The 19,648-nt window shown below is 35.4% G+C and overlaps 3 protein-coding genes across 5 annotated transcripts; 2 read left to right on the plus strand and 1 right to left on the minus strand.

The window, feature by feature from the left end:
• The first annotated feature begins 1,298 nt into the window (after positions 1-1,298).
• LOC110426604 (protein SPIRAL1-like 1) lies at positions 1,299-4,043 on the plus strand. 2 transcript variants are annotated; one of them, XM_021441846.2, is made up of 3 exons: positions 1,299-1,456; positions 2,367-2,645; positions 3,721-4,043. In XM_021441846.2, the coding sequence occupies exons 2-3, from the start codon at positions 2,403-2,405 to the stop codon at positions 3,802-3,804; spliced, it is 327 nt and encodes a 108-aa protein (XP_021297521.1). In that variant the 5' UTR covers positions 1,299-1,456; positions 2,367-2,402; the 3' UTR covers positions 3,805-4,043. The 2 variants fall into 2 exon arrangements, with proteins under 2 accessions (XP_021297521.1, XP_021297522.1); XM_021441847.2 differs by having other exon boundaries at positions 1,353-1,486.
• A 728-nt stretch (positions 4,044-4,771) lies between these two features.
• LOC110426600 (uncharacterized) lies at positions 4,772-8,261 on the plus strand. The gene is made up of 10 exons (XM_021441838.1): positions 4,772-4,981; positions 5,072-5,201; positions 5,865-6,003; positions 6,088-6,300; positions 6,414-6,552; positions 6,901-7,051; positions 7,152-7,261; positions 7,336-7,433; positions 7,566-7,635; positions 7,985-8,261. Exons 1-10 carry the CDS (start codon positions 4,889-4,891, stop codon positions 8,072-8,074), a joined length of 1,233 nt encoding a protein of 410 aa, XP_021297513.1. The 5' UTR covers positions 4,772-4,888; the 3' UTR covers positions 8,075-8,261.
• A 7,021-nt stretch (positions 8,262-15,282) lies between these two features.
• LOC110426834 (ABC transporter B family member 25-like) lies at positions 15,283-19,310 on the minus strand. Of its 2 annotated transcripts, XM_021442133.2 has the most exons (11): positions 19,012-19,310; positions 18,807-18,925; positions 18,165-18,275; positions 17,889-18,033; positions 17,532-17,664; positions 17,284-17,359; positions 16,752-16,817; positions 16,526-16,633; positions 16,015-16,122; positions 15,715-15,912; positions 15,283-15,629 (listed from the first exon to the last, which is right to left on the minus strand). In XM_021442133.2, exons 1-11 carry the CDS (start codon positions 19,193-19,195, stop codon positions 15,426-15,428), a joined length of 1,452 nt encoding a protein of 483 aa, XP_021297808.2. In that variant the 5' UTR covers positions 19,196-19,310; the 3' UTR covers positions 15,283-15,425. The 2 variants fall into 2 exon arrangements, with proteins under 2 accessions (XP_021297808.2, XP_089641478.1); XM_089785352.1 differs by having other exon boundaries at positions 17,889-17,924; positions 18,165-19,108.
• Between the last annotated feature and the right edge of the window lie 338 nt (positions 19,311-19,648).

Here is a 19,648-nt window from a genome sequence, read left to right on the forward strand (position 1 = left end):
GTCACCGAGGTACTGGCTGTTCTGCTTCTCAACAGGTCTCCCTTTGGAGAAACTGACTGGCAAAAACATGTGCGGATGATATGCATCCTAAAATAGATCTGCTGATTATGCTGAACTGCTTTTAGTTGGTCTCTCAGTTTGCATCAATAGGAAAAAACAAGCTTGCTTGAGATATGGTTGCATTAAACGCATCGATCCTGTTCTCCCTGTCCAAGTAACCTGATTCTATTTTTGTCACTTTCATGCAACAGAGATAAAAGGTATATTTAGTGTTAAACATTACATGATTTTAGGTGTAAGTATGAGTTTACACAGGCTGGTAGTCACATTTGGGCACTAATCTTTGTCCAATTTTCGGAAGAGAGGGACTGGGAGAGAACTTCCATTGATACAAGAGAAGGGACGACGAAGTAGTTGAAAATTCCATCCACAACCACAATTTCAGATCACTGTTTTTTGGGTTTTTGTTACCTTGTGAGACTGTTAAAACACCTCTTTCCAGCCCCCTTTGCAAAAAGAAGGAAACACAAATCTTAAAAAGGCAGAAGATTGGTATCTGCCATAACAGTATGGTTGGTAGCATCGTTACATATTCGTCATGACAGCTGTTTGCAAACACAAACCACAACTGTGAATGCCCCCCGTCGTCTTTTCCATGTTTCCACAGGAAAGGAAGGAAACCCTCCCCATTGAAGGGACTAGGGCTTTAAGTTTTGGTCCATAAAATTTGTCAGCCATGCTATTTTGAAGTATTCGACCTAACTATCAATTGTTAAGAAGACTGGAATTGGGTTTGAATTAAGGAAGGATGTCGGCTGAAGGTTATTACATGCTTTGAAAATGGAACCTTAAAGTGCTTTGATGAATTAATGCCATTTATTTAGTTATAACGTGAAATGTAGCCGTCGGTGGAGTCATGGGGACAGCTGGACCTGTTACATTCTACCGAATTCGGGCCTGCAAAATACTACGGCTGACCCCTCTCTACCACCGCCGCCATTCTGGTTGTAACAGAAACTTTTTAACCGGCATAACATAAAGAAAAAATGGCTGCCATTGTTGCTGTGACAAAAACCATTTAATGACCAAGAAAATAGTATACCAGCAATCTCAGCCTCAGATCTTTAAACGGTCACCCATCAAACGGCCAGAGGAACATAGATCAATAACAATTTACCGTACATGAGACAGCACCAGATCATTTTTTGCCTTCCTAAAAACACGTGAGTTTCATGACATGACGTTGACAGACCGATGCAGACCACTTAACGAAAGCCAGCTCAGACAACGTGGACTTTGTCAAAATCAAATCTTTTAAATTTCAAAAACGTCAATTATTAGTAGTAGTAAAAAAATAAAAACTCAAACTTGAAAATTTCTTAATCTCCTTCCAATCCTTTCCAACGTATATAAGGTCTTCTTAGCCCGTTAAATCTTTGTTTCAAAAGGACGTGAGGTAAGCTCTAAGCTCTAAGCTTGTAAAGTTGTAAGCTTTGGGACTTTAGATCCTTGTTATTGTGTTGGGCCTTTCTTTTCTTCTTTTTCTTGCATTGTTTAACTGATCTGAGCTTGTTTGATTTTGGGTTTGTTTTGGTTTGTTGATTTGGGCTGGGGGTTTCTTGGAATTATGTTGTTGTTTGATTTGTTGGTTTCTGAGGACGATATAGGTAGATGAGAATTGTAGATTTTGTGGAACTTGATAGGAAAAATGTAGTCTTTGACATTGGGTTCGATTGGTGCAAGGGTCTCAGGTTTTGGCTTATTTGGCTTGAGTTTAAAAGGGTTTAGGAGTTTGTAGCTTTAAGCTCATTAGGCAATGAGAAACTGAATAATTGAAATGTGGATTTGTAGAATTTGGACTTTGTGAGAAAATGTAGACATCTGCTACTGTGTTTGATAGCATCCTCCTATAGCTCTTTTGTACGTGGATGTAGTGGAATTGGGGTTTTTTCGCCTTTCTTTTTGTTTTTTGAGTAGACAAAATTCAATTCCATCAACTAGTTGAATGTCATTTTAGCAAATGTAGCACTGATAAAAATCTGGAAATGCATAAAACTTGTGTCTTCATCAGCAATTTGAGGTTGTAGGCTGGAGTAGTAAAATGAAGAGAAGTTCAGCTAACGAAATGCATGAAGCAACTGGGAGGATCATTTGATTTTAGTAGTTTGTACAGTTTTCCAGACTCCAATTTAACAATAGACTTTCAAAATTTTGAATATGGATCTTTGTTCTTGTGTGGTTCTGTGCGAGTAAACTAGACACTTGTAGTATACCCTAGGTGTTTCTTGATTATTTTCCTCCTTCACTTGTTATATGACCAATGTATGGTGAAGGTTAATTGTGGTTGTGATTGCAATTCTCTGCAGGAAGGTTCCTTACTGAAAGAAAGAACTCTGGGTAAAATGGGCCGTGGAGTCAGTGCTGGTGGTGGACAGAGTTCCTTAGGCTACCTATTTGGAACTGGAGAGAGTGGAAGTAATGCCCAGGGTACTCCAAACCGTGGGCGAGCCGCAGAAAATGAGCCATATCAGAAGCCTGCTTCATCTTCTCCACCAATTGATAAGCAGATTCCAGCAGGCATTCATGGAAATCTTACTAACAATTACTTCAGGGCAGATGGGCAGAACTGCGGTAACTTTATCACGGTATGATCTTGTGCAATGTCCATGATGCTCGTAATTATATATATATTTCTATAGATATACAGTAAATATTGTAATATAACCACATTGTTCTAAAACAAGTGAAAAACTGAGAAGGAAAGACTGAATGAAATCTTACAGCCACTAAATTTTCCTGAAGAAGCTTCATCCTCAAACTGCTGTAATTTCCAATAAAGAACTGGGTGGGATTAGAAACCCTCTCCTGCAATCTTTCCTTTAATAGCTCATGAGCACAGTAAAAGACACCAAGGGTTGAAGTCCAAGAGTGCAGGAATGTACAGAAGCAAAAAGTGCAGCTGAGAAAGCCAACAACTTAAAGTCATGTGAATTCATCCTCAGAAGAAAAAAGGAATCAGAGTAGGATTTTTGAGGCTAATAGAACAGTAATTCCACCCTCTAATAGATGCTTTAGAAATTGTTTACTTCAAATTTCTTTTGCTTCCTGCATTTCTGAAAAAAAAATAAAAATTCTTTGCTTCCTTGACACTGACTCTATGAAACAAATTTACTTGTTAAGAATGTAGAATAGAATAAGGGATTGTTATTGCTTTCATCCAGGCCTCAAAATTGTGAGAATATGAAAGTATTTATTGAAAAGTCTTTCTTCTATTTGCCTTATGATGACCTTTTAGAACTGCAACACAAAACTTCCTTGTTCCAACTTAGGTATTTATAACAATGGTTTGAATCAATTTCAGCCAATGCTGTCACAATCTGAAGAGTTATGTCTAATGCCTTGGGCTCAAAACTGACTGATGCACGTCCTTTGCTTATTTTCTCAATTCTCCTGAGTGCTACTTATCTGTACTCCAAACTTTGCGGTCCATGCTTTACACCAATTTCTCTTCCTTTTCACAGTAGAATGAATGGTAAAAATATCCACCCAATTTGTATGCTAAGATACTGTATTATAGAATCCCACCAATTCTTGTAGTATTAATCTCTCCTTTGGCCTCTTGAACCAGAAGAATAATACGAAACCCGTCTTTTTTATTTGGTGGTGTGACCGGAACGGCATGTAATTGCATTTTCTAAACTCATTGTATTCATGGTGCAGGACCGACCATCAACCAAGGTTCATGCTGCCCCAGGTGGTGGATCTTCTCTGGGTTACCTCTTTGGGGGTGGCGGCAGCAACTAATTCCTGGCCACTCGGATGGATCAGCCGTTAACCATTTGGCATATATGATTGATAGATCAGAAAATTAGTATTTATGTGTTGCCTTGGTGGGGAGTTTGTTGTTGGACATAGGTCATGAATCTTATTCATCAAAAGCTGTTGCTTGATGAATTATTTAATTCAAATATTTTGTATGATTACGTGTTTGATGACTCAATAGTTGCTGCTGTCATTCCTTTATGCTCAATTTCAATTCTAGATGGTTGTTGTCTTGCCATGAAAGTAAAGCAGAAGCAGAAGCAGAAGCAAATTTTAGAATCAAAAGTGGCTTGGCTTCTTTGAAGGTACAAAGATCAGTTGAAAGATAGAAGACAAGTGCTGACTAGTAATCTAGCTTGTTAAATGTTAGATGCAAATTGGAAACTCACAAAAAAAATGTTAGATGCAATTTTCGTTTATATTAACTTTATTCTTCTTTTTTTTCCATTTATTCCAAAAAACAAAACTGTCCAAAAAGTAGAATATTCAAATTTAACACTACTACTTATCCTTTTTGTGTTTTTTATAATATCTAAAATTATTTATTTTTATATTACATTTAATCAAATTTTGTATTTTTTTTAGATTAAATAAGTTGTTAAATTATTATTTATTATTTTATATACACGTAATATTGAAATGAAAAATAAAAAATAAAAAATAATCATGTAATAATATTATATTAACATATGTATTATTATTTTTATAATATGTTAATATGTTACTTTAATAGTATATAATGTAAAATTGATATGAGATGTTTTTACTAAATTAATTACTAATTATGTTTTTATTTAATTTAAAATAGATGTATAAAAATTTATTTGAAAATGATATCTGAATAAAAATTTAATTAAAATTTTGTTGGATAGTATAAAGATTTTTTTAATATTTTTTTTAAAAAAGGAAAAGTTAATAGAGGGTAATAACCGTCTTCTATATTTAACAAACATAAAACTACAATTCTCAAAAAGTTAGGGTTTTTCACTCTCTGCTCGGCTGCCACAACCAAAACGAAGCTAGGGTTTTGCAGAGAGAGCTTTGAATCCCCTCCTAAGAAACGACAATGGCAACCGTCGTTCCAACCTCCGAAGAAGATCCCGCGCTCGCCGTCGTCCGATTCACTGCCGAACTCGCTTGGGCCGATGCTGGTCCGGAGGTAATCTTTAAGTTCTGTTTTCGAAAATTTTAATGTGAAATCAAATTTTCAATTTTGTTCGATAAATTTTTTGTTTAATTATGGTGAAAGGTTGCGGAGCCGCATGTGACGAGGCTTTGTCTGGAAGCGCAAGAGTGTATGGTGATGGGGAGATGGTTGGATTTGGCTTCTTTAATGCTTACCTCGGCTGATTTAGTCTTTTCCAAGGTCTCTGATAAAGGTACATAATTTTCTTTTTTATTTATCAGCAATTAAATTCTTTTTTTTTGAATTAATTGGGATATTTATGAATTGAGATAAAAACCATTTTCTTAGTTCATTTTTTGCTTCGATGGAATTTGTTGAATTTCTTAATTTACGTTTGTATTATTTAACTGGCTGCGTATTTTGGTTCTGCTTTGTTGCTGTTGCTAAAAGCGTGTTTGGGCGTAAAAGAAAACAATGTTTTTGAAGATTGCAAATTAAATAGAATAAAATGGTTGATTTTAGGTTTACAATAGAAAATTTCCGTTGGAATTAGTTTTGCTTTTAGTCATTTTTAATCAATCAGGATTTTGCTTATTTGCAACGTTTTGGAAGTAAAAAGCAAGTAGTAGGAGCAACAGCCAAAAAGAGCCTTATTATGTAGTTCAATGGCAAGCAATATAGCATATATAGGACAGGAAATTGTAATTTTGACTTCTCTTATTAGCATTTTTTCCCCATTTAATTGAGTAGCACTGGTGCAAAAGGAACTTGATTGAGTGGAAAGAATTTAATGTACAATATGAGGCTATGCAGGTTTAGATATATGGTTTCTACAATGCTGTGATTGTGAACTTAGAAATGTGCATCGTAGTTCTAGTTTTGACCAATAATTAATCTTTTTTATATCTTTCTTCAGATCTTGAGTGTATCTTCACTGTAATCTGCAATCTTGTCTCAAAGCTTGAAAATCCAGATGAAGAACTTGAGGTGGCGAAACTCATATCCACAAAAATCACTCAACAACCAAATGACAAGCCTGTGATGCGTTTAAAGATGTAATGTCCCATGATGATCCACAATTCTAGCATATAGGAATTTTCATGGCTCTGTCTTATGTCTTTATAATTTTCTTGTTCCAGCTTGTTTAATCTCTATAATTTGTTGGAGGGCCCAGATAGCCGGTTCTTTGTATTCATGCAAGCCTTAAATTTGGCATTGAATGGGAAAGTTACTGATCCTATCATACCATCTTTCAAAAACATTGATAGTTTCTTGAAAGAGTGGAATATTGGGGTCAAGGGTCAAAGGAACCTCTTCCTTACTGTTGCAAATGTACTGAAAGAAAATAAAAGGTATAAGGCAACCCAAAACCATAAATTCATTAACCTATATGTGATTATATCTGTATTTATATTGGTTGCACTCTTACATATATTTAACTTTGTGGCTTTTTCTGCCAATCCAGCTCTGCAAAGGATTCGTTCAAATTCTTGACCAAGTATTTGGCAACTTTCTCTGGTGAGGACTCATACTCCATGAGTGAAGCCAAAGAGGAAGCTGTGCGCACAGTCATAGAATTTGTGAAGGCACCTGACATGTTTCAGGTATCTTAACGTCTTACTAGATCTTGCAGATCGTAGCTGATGTGACTTTATATGTTTTTTCAATTTGAGATTATTTTCGTTCTAGCCATTGCGATACTCCTTGAAACTTTTGTCCCCCCCTAGTTTCCCGTTTTCCATTCCTTTCTTTCTCGAATGCCCCCCTGGCCCCCTCGGCTTTTGAACTTTCTTTTTTATGGCCATCTCTCTTGAGTTTTTTTTTTTTAAAATTTTTCGCTTGTCTTGTTTCCTACATTTTAGTGGAGTATATGCATGATTATTTAGTCTTCTGCATTTTTCTTGTTTAGCTCAGGGTTGCACAGAGATTACTTTTTTCTTGTCATTTTGCAGTGTGATCTATTAGATATGCCTGCTGTAGGGCAATTGGAGAAGGATGCTAAATATGCATTGGTCTATCAGCTTTTGAAGATCTTTCTGACTCAGCAGTTGGATGCCTACTTGGAATTTCAGGCTGCAAATTCTACCTTACTGAAAAGTTATGGTAATGCTTTGTCTTTTATTTTACTTTTTATAGTTGGCTATTGCATGAGCTAAAGTCCCTCCAAATTATAATATATTTATTGTTACTCTCTATGGTTCAGGTCTTGTTCATGAAGATTGTATAACAAAGATGAGGTTGATGTCATTGGTTGATCTTGGCTGTAATGAATCTGGACAAATTCCATATGCCCTCGTCAAGGATACTCTTCGAGTAAACTTAGCTACCTGTTTATTAGATTTGCTGCATAATCTTGGTTATTTTTATTGATGTATTTGTATTTGCAGATCAATGATGATGAGGTGGAATTGTGGGTTGTTAAGGCAATAACTGCTAAGTTAATTGACTGTAAAATGGATCAGATGAATCAGGTTGTGGTTGTGAGGTAAGCTGTTATTTCTCTCTTTATGTGTTGCATGTGTGATTCAAGTTTGCTTGATTTCATTACTTTGTTGTCCATTGGATTAATCTATAATATACCTTTTTTTCTTAATTTGGATCTTTGTTTAACACACAGCCGCTGCACTGAGCGCATATTTGGACAGCATCAGTGGCAGTCTCTTCGATCAAAACTAGATACATGGAGGGTAAAGAATTTCACATAGTTGATGCTTTATTTTTTCACGCAAGTTTTTCTTTCTATGATATGCACCATATTTGTAACAGTTGGCAATAAAAAGGTTTCTCTTTTATTATTTACCTAGCTATATATCTGTTTGAATGTTCAAATTTTTGTTGCTCTTAGTTGATAAGTTTTCCAAGTTGTTTTCTGCATATGCTATGTGCTTGTCGGTAGGTATTTGTCTGATCCGATATATAGACCTGTTTAAAGTTGGTTTTAGTAAAACGTCATTGTGTCCATAGCAGTATGCATATTTTATTTGATTTAAATTGCATCTGTAATTCGTAGTAAACTGGTCTTATCTCATTTTCCAGGGTAATGTTGCCAGTCTCATCAGCACCATTAAAGCAAACAAGGTTGTCGAAGAAGGCTCACAGGCAATGCAAGGGATGGCGATTCGTTAAGAGTTATTCTTTTATAGTTATTTTTGTTAGCCATTTTGTTTGGAAGACCATGTTTATCCAGCAATAGATGAGATTGTGAATGGGGCAAAACTTTGTACGCCAAGTGTTCCCATGCTTTTAGTCGGATCACGATCCCAATGAATCCGAAATTTTGACAGTGCAATTCGTGATTCTATTTTGTTTTAAAGTCTACCTGTGCAAATGGGTTGATGCACCCCTTTTATGTCCCAAAAGATTATATCACCCCAACTCAACTGGTCTAAGCTCGGTCCTGTGGAATCAAATCAACCTATATGGCTGATAATCAAGGTAGCTCTGTAGAGACTTATCTCCTACAGGGCCGCCCTTCTCCGCGTTCCGAATTCAAGTACGTTTTGTCTGTCAAAGCAGGTTCTTACACTTGCCTTGTTTACTGATCAAGCATTTATGGCTGAATCAATTGTTGGAGATTTCTGCTTGAATCAGGAGTTGGAATCGACCTTCACTCCATTTCGTATTGCTTCAAATGATTCATGTGCATTCATCAATGCAATTGAGATCGTGTCAGTGTCCCCATACCCTTCCTACACTCATTAGCTCAATTATCTGGTGGTGTCACTTTGATCGGCCGGAGACGTGGGTACTTCTATGTTGATAAATACACTGCTTTTATGTTGGACATCTTCAATGATATCAAGTTTGGGCCACAATCTCAAGTTAAAAAAAAACAAAAAGGAAAAAAAGTTCTTTAGATAAAGAAAAGAATATGTTGGTAATAGTTGGTCTAAATAACTTTTAGTGCAAATTGAGTCGTGTTTAGGCTATCTTGAAATTAATTAAATTAATCATATATAATTAATATATTACAAAAACACTTGGTACTTAAAACATGTAACAGGTGTAGGTATAAATAATTAAACAATAGATATATGTATACAAATAGACAAACAATTTTGTCTGTTGGGAATAAACAATTATGTTTATAAATAGACTCTTTTTTGGCTTTAAAGAAACAGCAAATAACAATGTTTCATTTCTTTTTCAATATTCTCTACATTTCTTCTAGTGTCATTATTCTGCAGAAAAATTCCGTACAAGTTAAAGCGGTAAGATAATCTTACCATGCACCAGTAGATAGATAGTGAATTGGTTTCGTCAATGCCAAATGTCTTGAAGCCATTTTGTTCCTTCCAATACAGTGTTCTAACGGTTTATAGATTGAATGCTGGTGGCAAATCCATCACTTGGGTGAGTGACTACTGGCATGTTCAGGAGCTGGACTAATGATATTGTTGATATGTTGAGCCAAAAGCTATATGCCTATGCCTGAAACAACTTCTCGGCACCACTCAACCATACTGCAATTCAACCATACGCAGCACCAGATGATGTTTATTTGACAGCTCCAATGGATAAAGGGTCCTAACAGTACTTAAACCATGGGGATTGACCCTGGATTCAGGACTTAGGTATATGGTAAGGCTTAATTTTTGCAAATTTGGTGATTTGCTAGTGCGTGGTGGACTTTTGAATGTCTACATAAAACGGTGAGGCTGTTGACTACCATGGAAATCTATTAAAAAATGGTGTGTATCGGGATTTCTTATTCGTTTTGGCTGTTGAACTGAACTTAAAGAAAAAGGAACCTGAGCTCAGTATTAAGTAACTTACTGCATAAAGTCACGTTCATATACTAACACAAGTAAGTTTACGACCGAAACAGGTAAACTCAAAAAGTCTTGAATCTCCATTCTGGATTGTTTGTCACTAACCAAGATTTAATACTGATCTTCACATGCATGTGATCGTCCACTGAGCTTGCCAACTTCTACAATTGTCATTTTGGTGTCAATTCAGTTCATGAAGGAGGCTCAACTTCAACACTCCTACTTGAGGCTCTCTTTATGAGCTCCCAACTTTTCTCTTAAGAACTCAAACTTGAATTTGGGAAGAGTCATGATATCAGCAACTTGAAATTCTGAGCTGCAATGTTCAACATATATTTCTTGATTCCTTTCTACCTCATGAATAGCATAAAACTTCATATTTTTGTGTTTAGTTCTTCCATACAGCACAGGACTTTTGGTAATCGACATAGTAGATTTATTATCCATCCACAAAACAGTTGGGGTTAGTTGAGGTGCCTCCATATCTCCTAAAACTATTATAGCAATATATTCAGCTTCAGCAATGAGTTGGGCATCCACTTCTTATTTCTTAGAATTCCAACAAAATGCTGCACCCCAAAGATGGACACACAGCCTGAGGTACTTCTTGAATCTTCCAAACATCCCAGTCACTGTTAGTATATCCTTCAAGTTCATTGCTATCAGCTTTGTTAAACCACAATCCATAATTAAAAGTGCCTTTTACATAGCTCTGTCCTCTTTTAGCTGCTGCAAAGTGCAATTGCAAGGGTTCTTGCATAAACCTAGACAGCAAGCCAAATACAACAAACACCATATCAGGCTTCTTTAAATTGAAGCCTCCGCTTTTTTCTGCACCATCACTATTTAAAAGTTTCTGCCTTGCAGTGCAATATAAAATTCAAGTTTGATTTTTGCACTCAAAGTTATGTAGATGTCCAATTTGGGTTAATTATTATTTCTTGAAATATTGTGATATAGAATAGGAACAAGTGTGGAATAATTATTTCATATGGAAAAGTGAAAGTAACTTAGAATGAGTAGCAAGGTTTATGAGTTATCTTCACGTTTGAGATGTTCTAGAGAGTTTGATTTGGTGGCTCAAATATGGAGATAATTAAGAAGACTTCCTCTTAACTTTCCTTGAAGTATTTGTGCTTTATCTTTTTCTTTCTTTCTTCCTTAAGAGTACATGTAGTACATTATCAAGTGTCACTACTCCACTGTCCAAATCTTAAGCCTACTATCCAATTACATGATCATTTTCTTAATATCTCATAAGTTGTTCTTTAACATACTCTTTTATGATTTGCACGTTCTCCCATGATTGAACTTCATATCCAATAAGTTATTCTTGAACGAGTTCATCCATGACAAGCACGTTCTTCCATAATTGAAATTATTCTCTCGAGGGTAATGAAAAATTATTAGAAACCCAATAGAGATTATCCTTAAAGAGCTCTCGTCCAAACATTCTTTTGACTTAACCTTTCCTATTCGTTATAATTTGTTGCTTTCTCCAACTTGGTTAGCTAACATGGTTCTTGTAAAGAAAGCCAGATAAAGGAGAAAATCAACAAATTCTTTAAAGTTAGGTTCATCAAGCCAATACATTATTCAACTTGGCTAGTTAATGTGGTTCTTGTAAAGAAGAATGGAGCAATCCGGGTGTGCATGGACTTTAGAGATCTAAATTAAGTTTGTCCCAAGGATGATTTTCCTTTTTCAAAAATTGATACTCTTGTGGATGCTATTGCTGGTCATGAGAGGTTTTCGTTCATGAATGACTTCAGTGGATATAACCAAATAAGGATGGCACCAGCTGATGCAGAGAAGATAGCCTTCAAAACGATTTGGTAACTTTTATTATACAGTTTTGCCATTTGGATTGAAGAATGCGGATACAACTTATTAGCGTGCCATGGTAGCCATTTTCCATGACATGATGCATGATTGCTTGGAAGATTACAAGTTTGACGTTGTGGTGAAGTCTAAAAAAACTCTAGATCATCTTGGAGACTTGAGAAGAGTGTTCGAGCGATGTTGAGAATACAAGCTGCACATGAAGTGTGCCTTTGGAGTAACAATTGATAAGTTTTTGGGTTTCGTGGTTCACCAAAAAGGCATAGACATGCACCTTGTGAAGATAAAGGCTATTCAATTAATGTTACTTTCATCGAACTAGAAGCAATTTAAAAGCTTGTTAATGATAGTTTCTTACATTGGAGGTTCATTCCAGCCCTAAGGGAGATCATTATGCCCTTCCAAGCTCTTCTCAACAAAAGGGTTCCATTTTTCTAGTGTAAGCAACAACAACAAGCCTATAAGAAAAGCAAAAGTATTCTTGCTTTTCCCAAGACAATGACCATACCAATCCAAGGGGAACCAATGATGTTGTACCTCATTTCAATTTCACACTCAATTGGTGTTTTACTTATTCAAGAAGTGGAGGGGCAAGAACGACCTATGTGTTACCTGAGTAGATGTTTACATGGAAGTGAATTAAATTACCCACTGATAGAGAATTATTGTCTTGCATTAGTGTCCGCAATGTAGAAGCTTTGTCATTACTTCTTGGCTCACAAACTTAACATGGTAACCAAGTTAGATCCCATCAAATTTTGAGAGACTTGACCAATGCATGAAAGCAATTTGACCAAGTGAAAATATCTTATTTCTTAAAAGAACAAGATTTGTCATGTTGAATGGAGTTTCTTTTATGTGTTTGTTTCATGCATTGGTTGTCATCGTGACATTGATGATATTTATCAAAACTGGAGACAATGTTTGGTTTTGGCTTGAATAGTCTTCAAAGATCCTTAATTCAGATAAGTTATTTATGCAGTGAAACTATTATAATTCCTTTTTCTATGGTTTTTGCTTTTTGTATTCTTAGATTTGCAAAACTTGTAGTTCAATACTCTTATTATGGCACTGATTGGTAGTTGAAAATTCAGAAAAGAAAATGGGTGGACTTGAAATCGAATATTAGCGTGCTCCTGCATTTAAATTCTTATAATACGTCAATGAGAATGCTTAAAGTAAATCATAATGCCTAGAAAGAAAAATTACCTGCTTCTAAATAATACACTATCATCAATGTTGAAGCATTGACACCATCAAAATACATGATAAATTTGTTTTACTCTATGGATACCTATAGGTGACTGCATCTAAGTTATGGCGGCAAGTGGAAGTCTTTTCACTTTTAAAGAATGACACAATCGTTTCTTGGACATTTCACATTTTTTTATGAGTGCGTAACACGTGGGGACGTTCCCAAATAAAGCCCATATCTTGTTTGCCTAATTAAAAAGAAAACAATCTTAATATTTAAGGTTTATTATTAATTTTAATATTTTAATTATATATGAAATTTTTATTTTCAATAATAAAATTTTCATGCATGGGTAAAGACTTGCACTAAGTGTTTTAGAGGCATTCCAAGTGTGAAAATGCCCAGAGATGTTTCAAACATGTAAGCACCCAGGGACGATCCCAAGCGCGAAACGCATAACCACAACAAAAAAATAATAATAAATGCATAAATTTACAAGTTATTCTTTATTCTTTAAAACAAAAATATATAAAAGCGTGGCTTTGCTTATTTTATGTGCATCTTCTTATTTTATATATAAAACCTTTTGTAAGAATTTTTATGTAGGGGTAAAATGAAGGTTCCCAATTTTGTTTAATTATTATTTCTTGAAGTATTATATTACAAAATATAAACAAACGTAGAATAGTTATTTCATATTGAGAAATGAAAGTAACTTAGAACGAGTGGTAAGATTCATTGGTTATTTTTATGTTGAGATGCTCTAAAGAATTTGGGTCAGTGACTTAGATATGAAGATAGTTAAGAAGACTTCCTTTTAACATTTCTTACTTTACCCTTTTCTTTCTTTTTTTTTTAAGAGTACCTGTGACATACTATTAAATATCACTACTCCATTATCCAAAGTTTATACCCATTATCTAACCACATGGTCATTCTCGTAAGATTTCATAAGCCATTGTTTAATGTTCTCTTCCATAACTAGCATGTTCTTCCATGATTGAACTTCATATCCAATAAACCATTATTTAACGTGCTTTTGCATGACAAATACGTTTTTTCATAATTAAACGTGTTTTCTTAATTGCTTCTAAGAAAACATTCCTGTTTTGTATAAATATGAGAACTTTGAAAATTGGAGACAATGAAAAATTATTGGAAAGTTAATGGAGATTATACTCAAAAGCTCTCTCAATTCTTTTCTAAACTTTCTTTTTACTTAACCCTTCCCATCCGCCGTAATCTATCATTTTCTTCATCTTTTCTTTTTCCTCATTGCTTCTTGTCAAAGCATTAATATTTTAAGAACTGCTCTAGTCTTCCTCTCTGCCACCTCTAACATATTCCGTTTCAGTTATTGCAACATATCTTCTCTCCCTTGTAATTGCCAAATACAACAAACACCCTATAAGGCTTCTGTAAATTGAAGCCTCTGCTTTTTTTCTGCACCATCACTATTTAAAAGTTTCTGCCCTGCAGTGCAGTGTTAAGTTCAAGTTTTATTTTTTCACTCAAGGCTCATATCAGTCAGCTTTAGCTTCATATCTGTCAAAGACTCTGTTGCTGTGATAGTTTACTTAGCTTAAGCCTTATGTCTTACTGCTATGCTGAATTTTGGGATCGATTCCCATATTTGCAGCACCAACTTGTATTTCTTTATTCTAGGATTAGTTGATATTTCTTTTTAGTATGAATTATTGGGCAGACAATGTATCGGACATTAGGGTGAGCACTTGATGACTTTTATAGATACCTGTATCACAGTGAATCAAATTGTAGCTGAGTTCTGTTTTGGCTGTGCCATTTCTTCTGGTCACATTTGAGCTTTCTTTCCTCTTCTTTTCTTTACAAACTTTGCTTTGCTTTGGGTGTATGATGTATGCTTATAACCTCGAACACTTAGTCCCTCTCTGCAGATTTTGTGTTCTGTAGAAGACTGCAATAACAGCTGCCTTCCTTTGAGCTGGTTTTTGCAATACTTTGAGCAGCATTCTGAGAGAGTATTAGCTACTTCAATTTACCAATGTTGAATGTTTAGGTTCATTTAAATTGTGTTTTATTTGTATTTAGGGCACCCTGAAAATTTGGATGGATCAATAGTATCTTTCTTCTTGTTTCTCATTTCTTTTATCTAGTGATTTGGAAAATTCATCAAGCCTTTGGGAAGGAAAATAATTCTGATAAATTTGCAGTATAGAAATATTCTGTTTTTTATAAAAAAAAAAAAAGGGAAAAGGAGTTTAAGTATTAGACATATCTTTTGTTGTTTCTTTCATTTTAAAATATTAACATATCAAGCATTTTCTGGACTTTTATCTTAGGAAAAAAGAAAAAAACCAAATACTAAAACTTTCATTTGGTTCAAGTGGTAATTCTCCTGTATTTGCAAGGAATAAAAAATTATTATATATTAGACTACTCTATTCTCAACAAGCATTCTGCAAAGTGAGCATTCTTTTTCCCTTCATCTCAGAATCATTTGCCTTCATGAGTTTCATTCAAAACATGTGCTATCAGGCAGTTGATATATTTTTATTTTACTATTGTAACAATCTGAGAAGTAGTCTAGCAGTAGTCTTTTCGACCAGTTTCATTAAAGATTCTGAGATGAATATCCCAGATACAAACATACTTTAGTATTAGTATTCGGACATAGTTTTACTTTAAACTAGATATCGGTGTTTGGTCCTTGTAGTTGCCTCCTGACAAGTGCAGTGTAGATACCATCCTGTCTGAGAAGCTCTTCATGAGTGCCACTCTCAGCTATCTGACCATCAGAAATAACAGCTATGCTGTCTGCGCTTTTGACAGTTGAAAGCCTGTGTGCTATGACAAGAACAGTCCTACCCATCATCAATGAATCCATAGCATCCTATGAAGAGGATGATAATATATCAAGGTCGAGAAACGAACATCATGAACAAGCTTAAATGCTAATAAGCAACAGTAAATCTCACCTGAACAAGGTATTCACTCTCACCATCCAGAGCACTTGTTGCTTCATCCAAAAGCAACACTTTTGGATCCATTAATAGTGCTCTTGCTATTGCTACTCTTTGTTTCTGACCTCCTGATAGCCTCAAACCACGTTCCCCAACTACCGTTTGATACTTTTCCGGAAATTTTTCTATGAATTCATGGGCATTAGCCATTTTCTGCACCATCTTACTTTATCAGGAAATATTGAAATTTGTGAAGGAGGTTTAATTTTTTTGGTAAAATATAAAGATAGAAGTTAGAAGACGATTATAACTTACAGCAACGGATTCTACTTCAGGACTGCTAGCTTTGCCATTGAACCAATAGGCAATGTTCTCCTCTATCGAACAATTGAAAAGAACCGGTTCCTGCCTAACTATACTAACCTGCATTCCATAAAACAAGGAGAGTGGGGGTGTCTAAGAAATATCGGGGAAATCCAAATGATAAAAAAGAAGCAAATATGTTAAAGCATTTAGGCCAAGCATTCAGAGGAACTATCATGTCTACTATGTGAATCCAAATTGATGAAATCATACACTTTATATAATTGGAAGGTTGGTAGAAAATGTAAACTATGTCATGCTTCCATTCATTCTGTTTTAAGTCAAGGCCACGAAAGCTGCAGGAATGCGGAAAAGTTGTCGATAAAGTTGATAACCAAATGCAAATGAAAAGCTTTCATGTTCAAAAATCGGCGAGTTTGTTCAAATCATGTTTCCTGATGAACTTGATTAGAGTTTCTATGAAGGCCATGCAGATATTGAGAGAAATCAGCAAAAGCACTACCTTTCTGTGAAGATATTCATGTGATATTTCCACTAAAGGAACTCCATTTAACAAAATCTTTCCCTTCAGAGGATCATAGAACCTCTCAATTAAGTTTGCTATGGTGGTCTGCAACAGATTGGAAATTTAACTTCATTTATTTGTCCAGCAAAAGAGAATGACATCAACTGCCTAGAAATACTATAACAGGGAAACAGGGGAAACGGAAAAGGGATGGTAATGTTACTTTTCCACCACCACTTGGTCCAACAAGGGCAACTTTTGAACCAGGTTTCAGTTTCAATGTTATTCCCTGCAATTCAAACAGTCCGATCAGATTTACATTGTCTAGTTCACAAATGCTAAAATTCCTTGACTTCACCTTGGGGATGCTGATACAAAAATAAAATCCCAAAAACGAAATGCTCATTCTGTAGTTAATTTCTTATTAGGCAGGATAGACACCATACTTTGGGTTGAGCAATGCCAATCTACGTGCTAGTAAATTTTCAAATTCTTACAATTTTGGGGAGATAAAAGAGCCAGAATTAACTATTAAACATTTACTTTTCCGTTTCCCCATTTTTTACTGTTGATATTCTTCAAGTTTAGCATGTAGATCCTCAAAGGAAGGACTGACGACATCAATTTGCATCACCATTGTATCAATAATGCACATTATTGAGGCAAAACATGGCTTAATTTAATAGAGGACAATATGTTTGAGTTTTTGGTTTCAAATGGTGTGACATGCTTAAATTCAGCAGAGAAACCATTACCTTAAGTATCATATGACTTGGGCGAGAAGGATAAGCAAACCAGACATCATTCAATTCTACATCTCCATCAGGATTTCTGCCATTGACAGTATAAAATCATGGATTAAATGCAATCATTGTCTGGACAAGAAGAGGTGTAGAAATAGGTGAATGCTTGATTTCAACACTGTCACACAAATTTCTCTCACAGCCTGGCATAAGACTAAGCTACTGGAATTTGAATTTAATGATATTGTAATTTGACTGACCCCACTGGGCACTTATCTCCAGATTTTGGCATGCTGGAGACACGATCTAGGAGCTGGAAAATTCTCCTGCTTGACCCTGCTGCTTTCATAGCAGATACGTATGATCCTGATAAAGAGGATACTGAGGACCCAACTGCAGGCAGAGAGAGAGAGAGAGGTGTATGAAAATTTATTGCTCAGAATCTGCCATGAAAGCAATCTCTTTATAAACTGCATAGCTTAAGCATAGAACGTTGTTAATCACAAACCTACCATGCAAAAAATATTTCAGTGAATTTGCTCAGACCAAATTCCGGATTGAACATAAAACTAGTCAAAAACTTGTAAATTTGGCTAGAAGTGAACAGGGAGAAGTACCTGTGAGACTATAAAGGATGAAGGATGTAAGAGAACCTGCACTCATAAATCCCATGATTGTCAAGTAGGCTCCATAGATCACCACTATGATAATAGACAATTTGGATGCAATGTTTAGCCCTCCAAAGTATAGACCAACTACTTTCTGTTGTAGAAAACAGTAGAACTTATGCAATTTTCCTTTGCTAATATCATTGATTATGAATACGTGTGTGCATGTTTGTGAGAGAGAGAGAGAGAGAGAGAGAGAGAGAGGGCGAGCTTCCAGAAACTCACAGCTCGTATGAGTCCAAGCTTCAGCGTGTCATCAACCTTTTCAGAGTATTTTGAAATTGCATAACCTTCTTGAGCAAACGATCTAATTGTTCGAATGGCTCCAAAAGATTCCTAAGCATCAAGGTTGCTCATGAAGTGTGGAATTCAAAGTTATTACAAACAAATCTTACCATACTTGCCTTACTTGTCTATGACACCTAAAATGTTAATGATACACGATATTGAAAACATATCTCTGGATTTTAAGCAGACCACTTTAGAAATTCATTTGAGTTTTAAAGTAAATATGAACTTATGAAAACTGACTGGTGAAATTGCAAAATGCAAATTCTTGTTCCTAACTCTGAAAAACAAAAACATTTTTAACTATTAGGTGTATTGCTATGAGTTTTCACACATCATTTGAATATATCAAAACTAATTTTAAAACCAAACTTCTCTTGCTGTCTTTCAATGGGCTTCTAACAATATGGAATATCTAGGCCAATAACTATATATGGTTCCAAAACAATCCCACTTGCCATAAAATATCAATAACGTAGTATGATCATCTCAATATCTGCATATGAAAGGCTCAAATTATAAATTGCATAAAAACCAAGCAGGGCAAACCAAAGTAAATCATATATACTTCTTACAAACCTCAGCAACCGAGGCAGCTAATGCAGCTGCAGCTTGTGTTGTGTGCGAAAGTTGCTTGAGGTAGCGCCCAAATTTTCGTATAGCAACTGAAATAACTGGCACTACCGCCGATGCTAGCACTAAGTATGAATAATAGCCACTGTGATTGCTATACTATCTTGAAGAATATCACTAACCAAACTTAATTGAACAAGCAATAACATACACGTTAATTTCCATGATGTTGAAAACATGAAGCCAATGCCAATAATGAAAGTCGTTAGATTTCGAAGTGCCTCTGAAAGATTGGTTGTAGCTGCATTTTTAATGATCTGGGTGTCCTCAGATAGCCTGTTGAGGAGTTCGCCTATTGAAGCAACATCAAAGAAAGCTATTTCCTGATGAACCATTTTAGGATCATTAATGCAGAATCACTGAGTTCTAGGTAAAAGCTAATAAGAAAGAAAAGCAGAATAAGCTGCAAATCCTTGGTCTCTTGGACTGTGTCAGAACGTGATGCTTGGGATCTTATCAGTTATAAGACTTAAGGATACCATGAACCATGTATTTTAAACCCACAGTACTGATAATCAACTTGATATACATCTTGCAACTAACTATTGATATCATTGGCCTTACCTGATGGATAAGGTGGCTGAACAAGGTTTTCCTTAGACTAGCTACAATCCTTTCACCAGCAGAAGAAAACAGCCATGCTTGAACTGCTCTGCATAGAGACCTAATAAGATGAAAAGAACCTTTGTACTCAGTTTTTTAGTTTAAATTTTCTTAGTAATTGACTGATATAGGCTCAACCAATTACTCTGGAGTCTGGACTCAGTCCGTTCAAGTTAAAATATCAA

This window comes from Theobroma umbraticum, unplaced genomic scaffold (assembly GCF_002168275.2).
Source record: "Theobroma umbraticum cultivar Fairchild unplaced genomic scaffold, ASM216827v3 scaffold_12.0, whole genome shotgun sequence".
Classification (NCBI taxonomy): domain Eukaryota; kingdom Viridiplantae; phylum Streptophyta; class Magnoliopsida; order Malvales; family Malvaceae; genus Theobroma; species Theobroma umbraticum.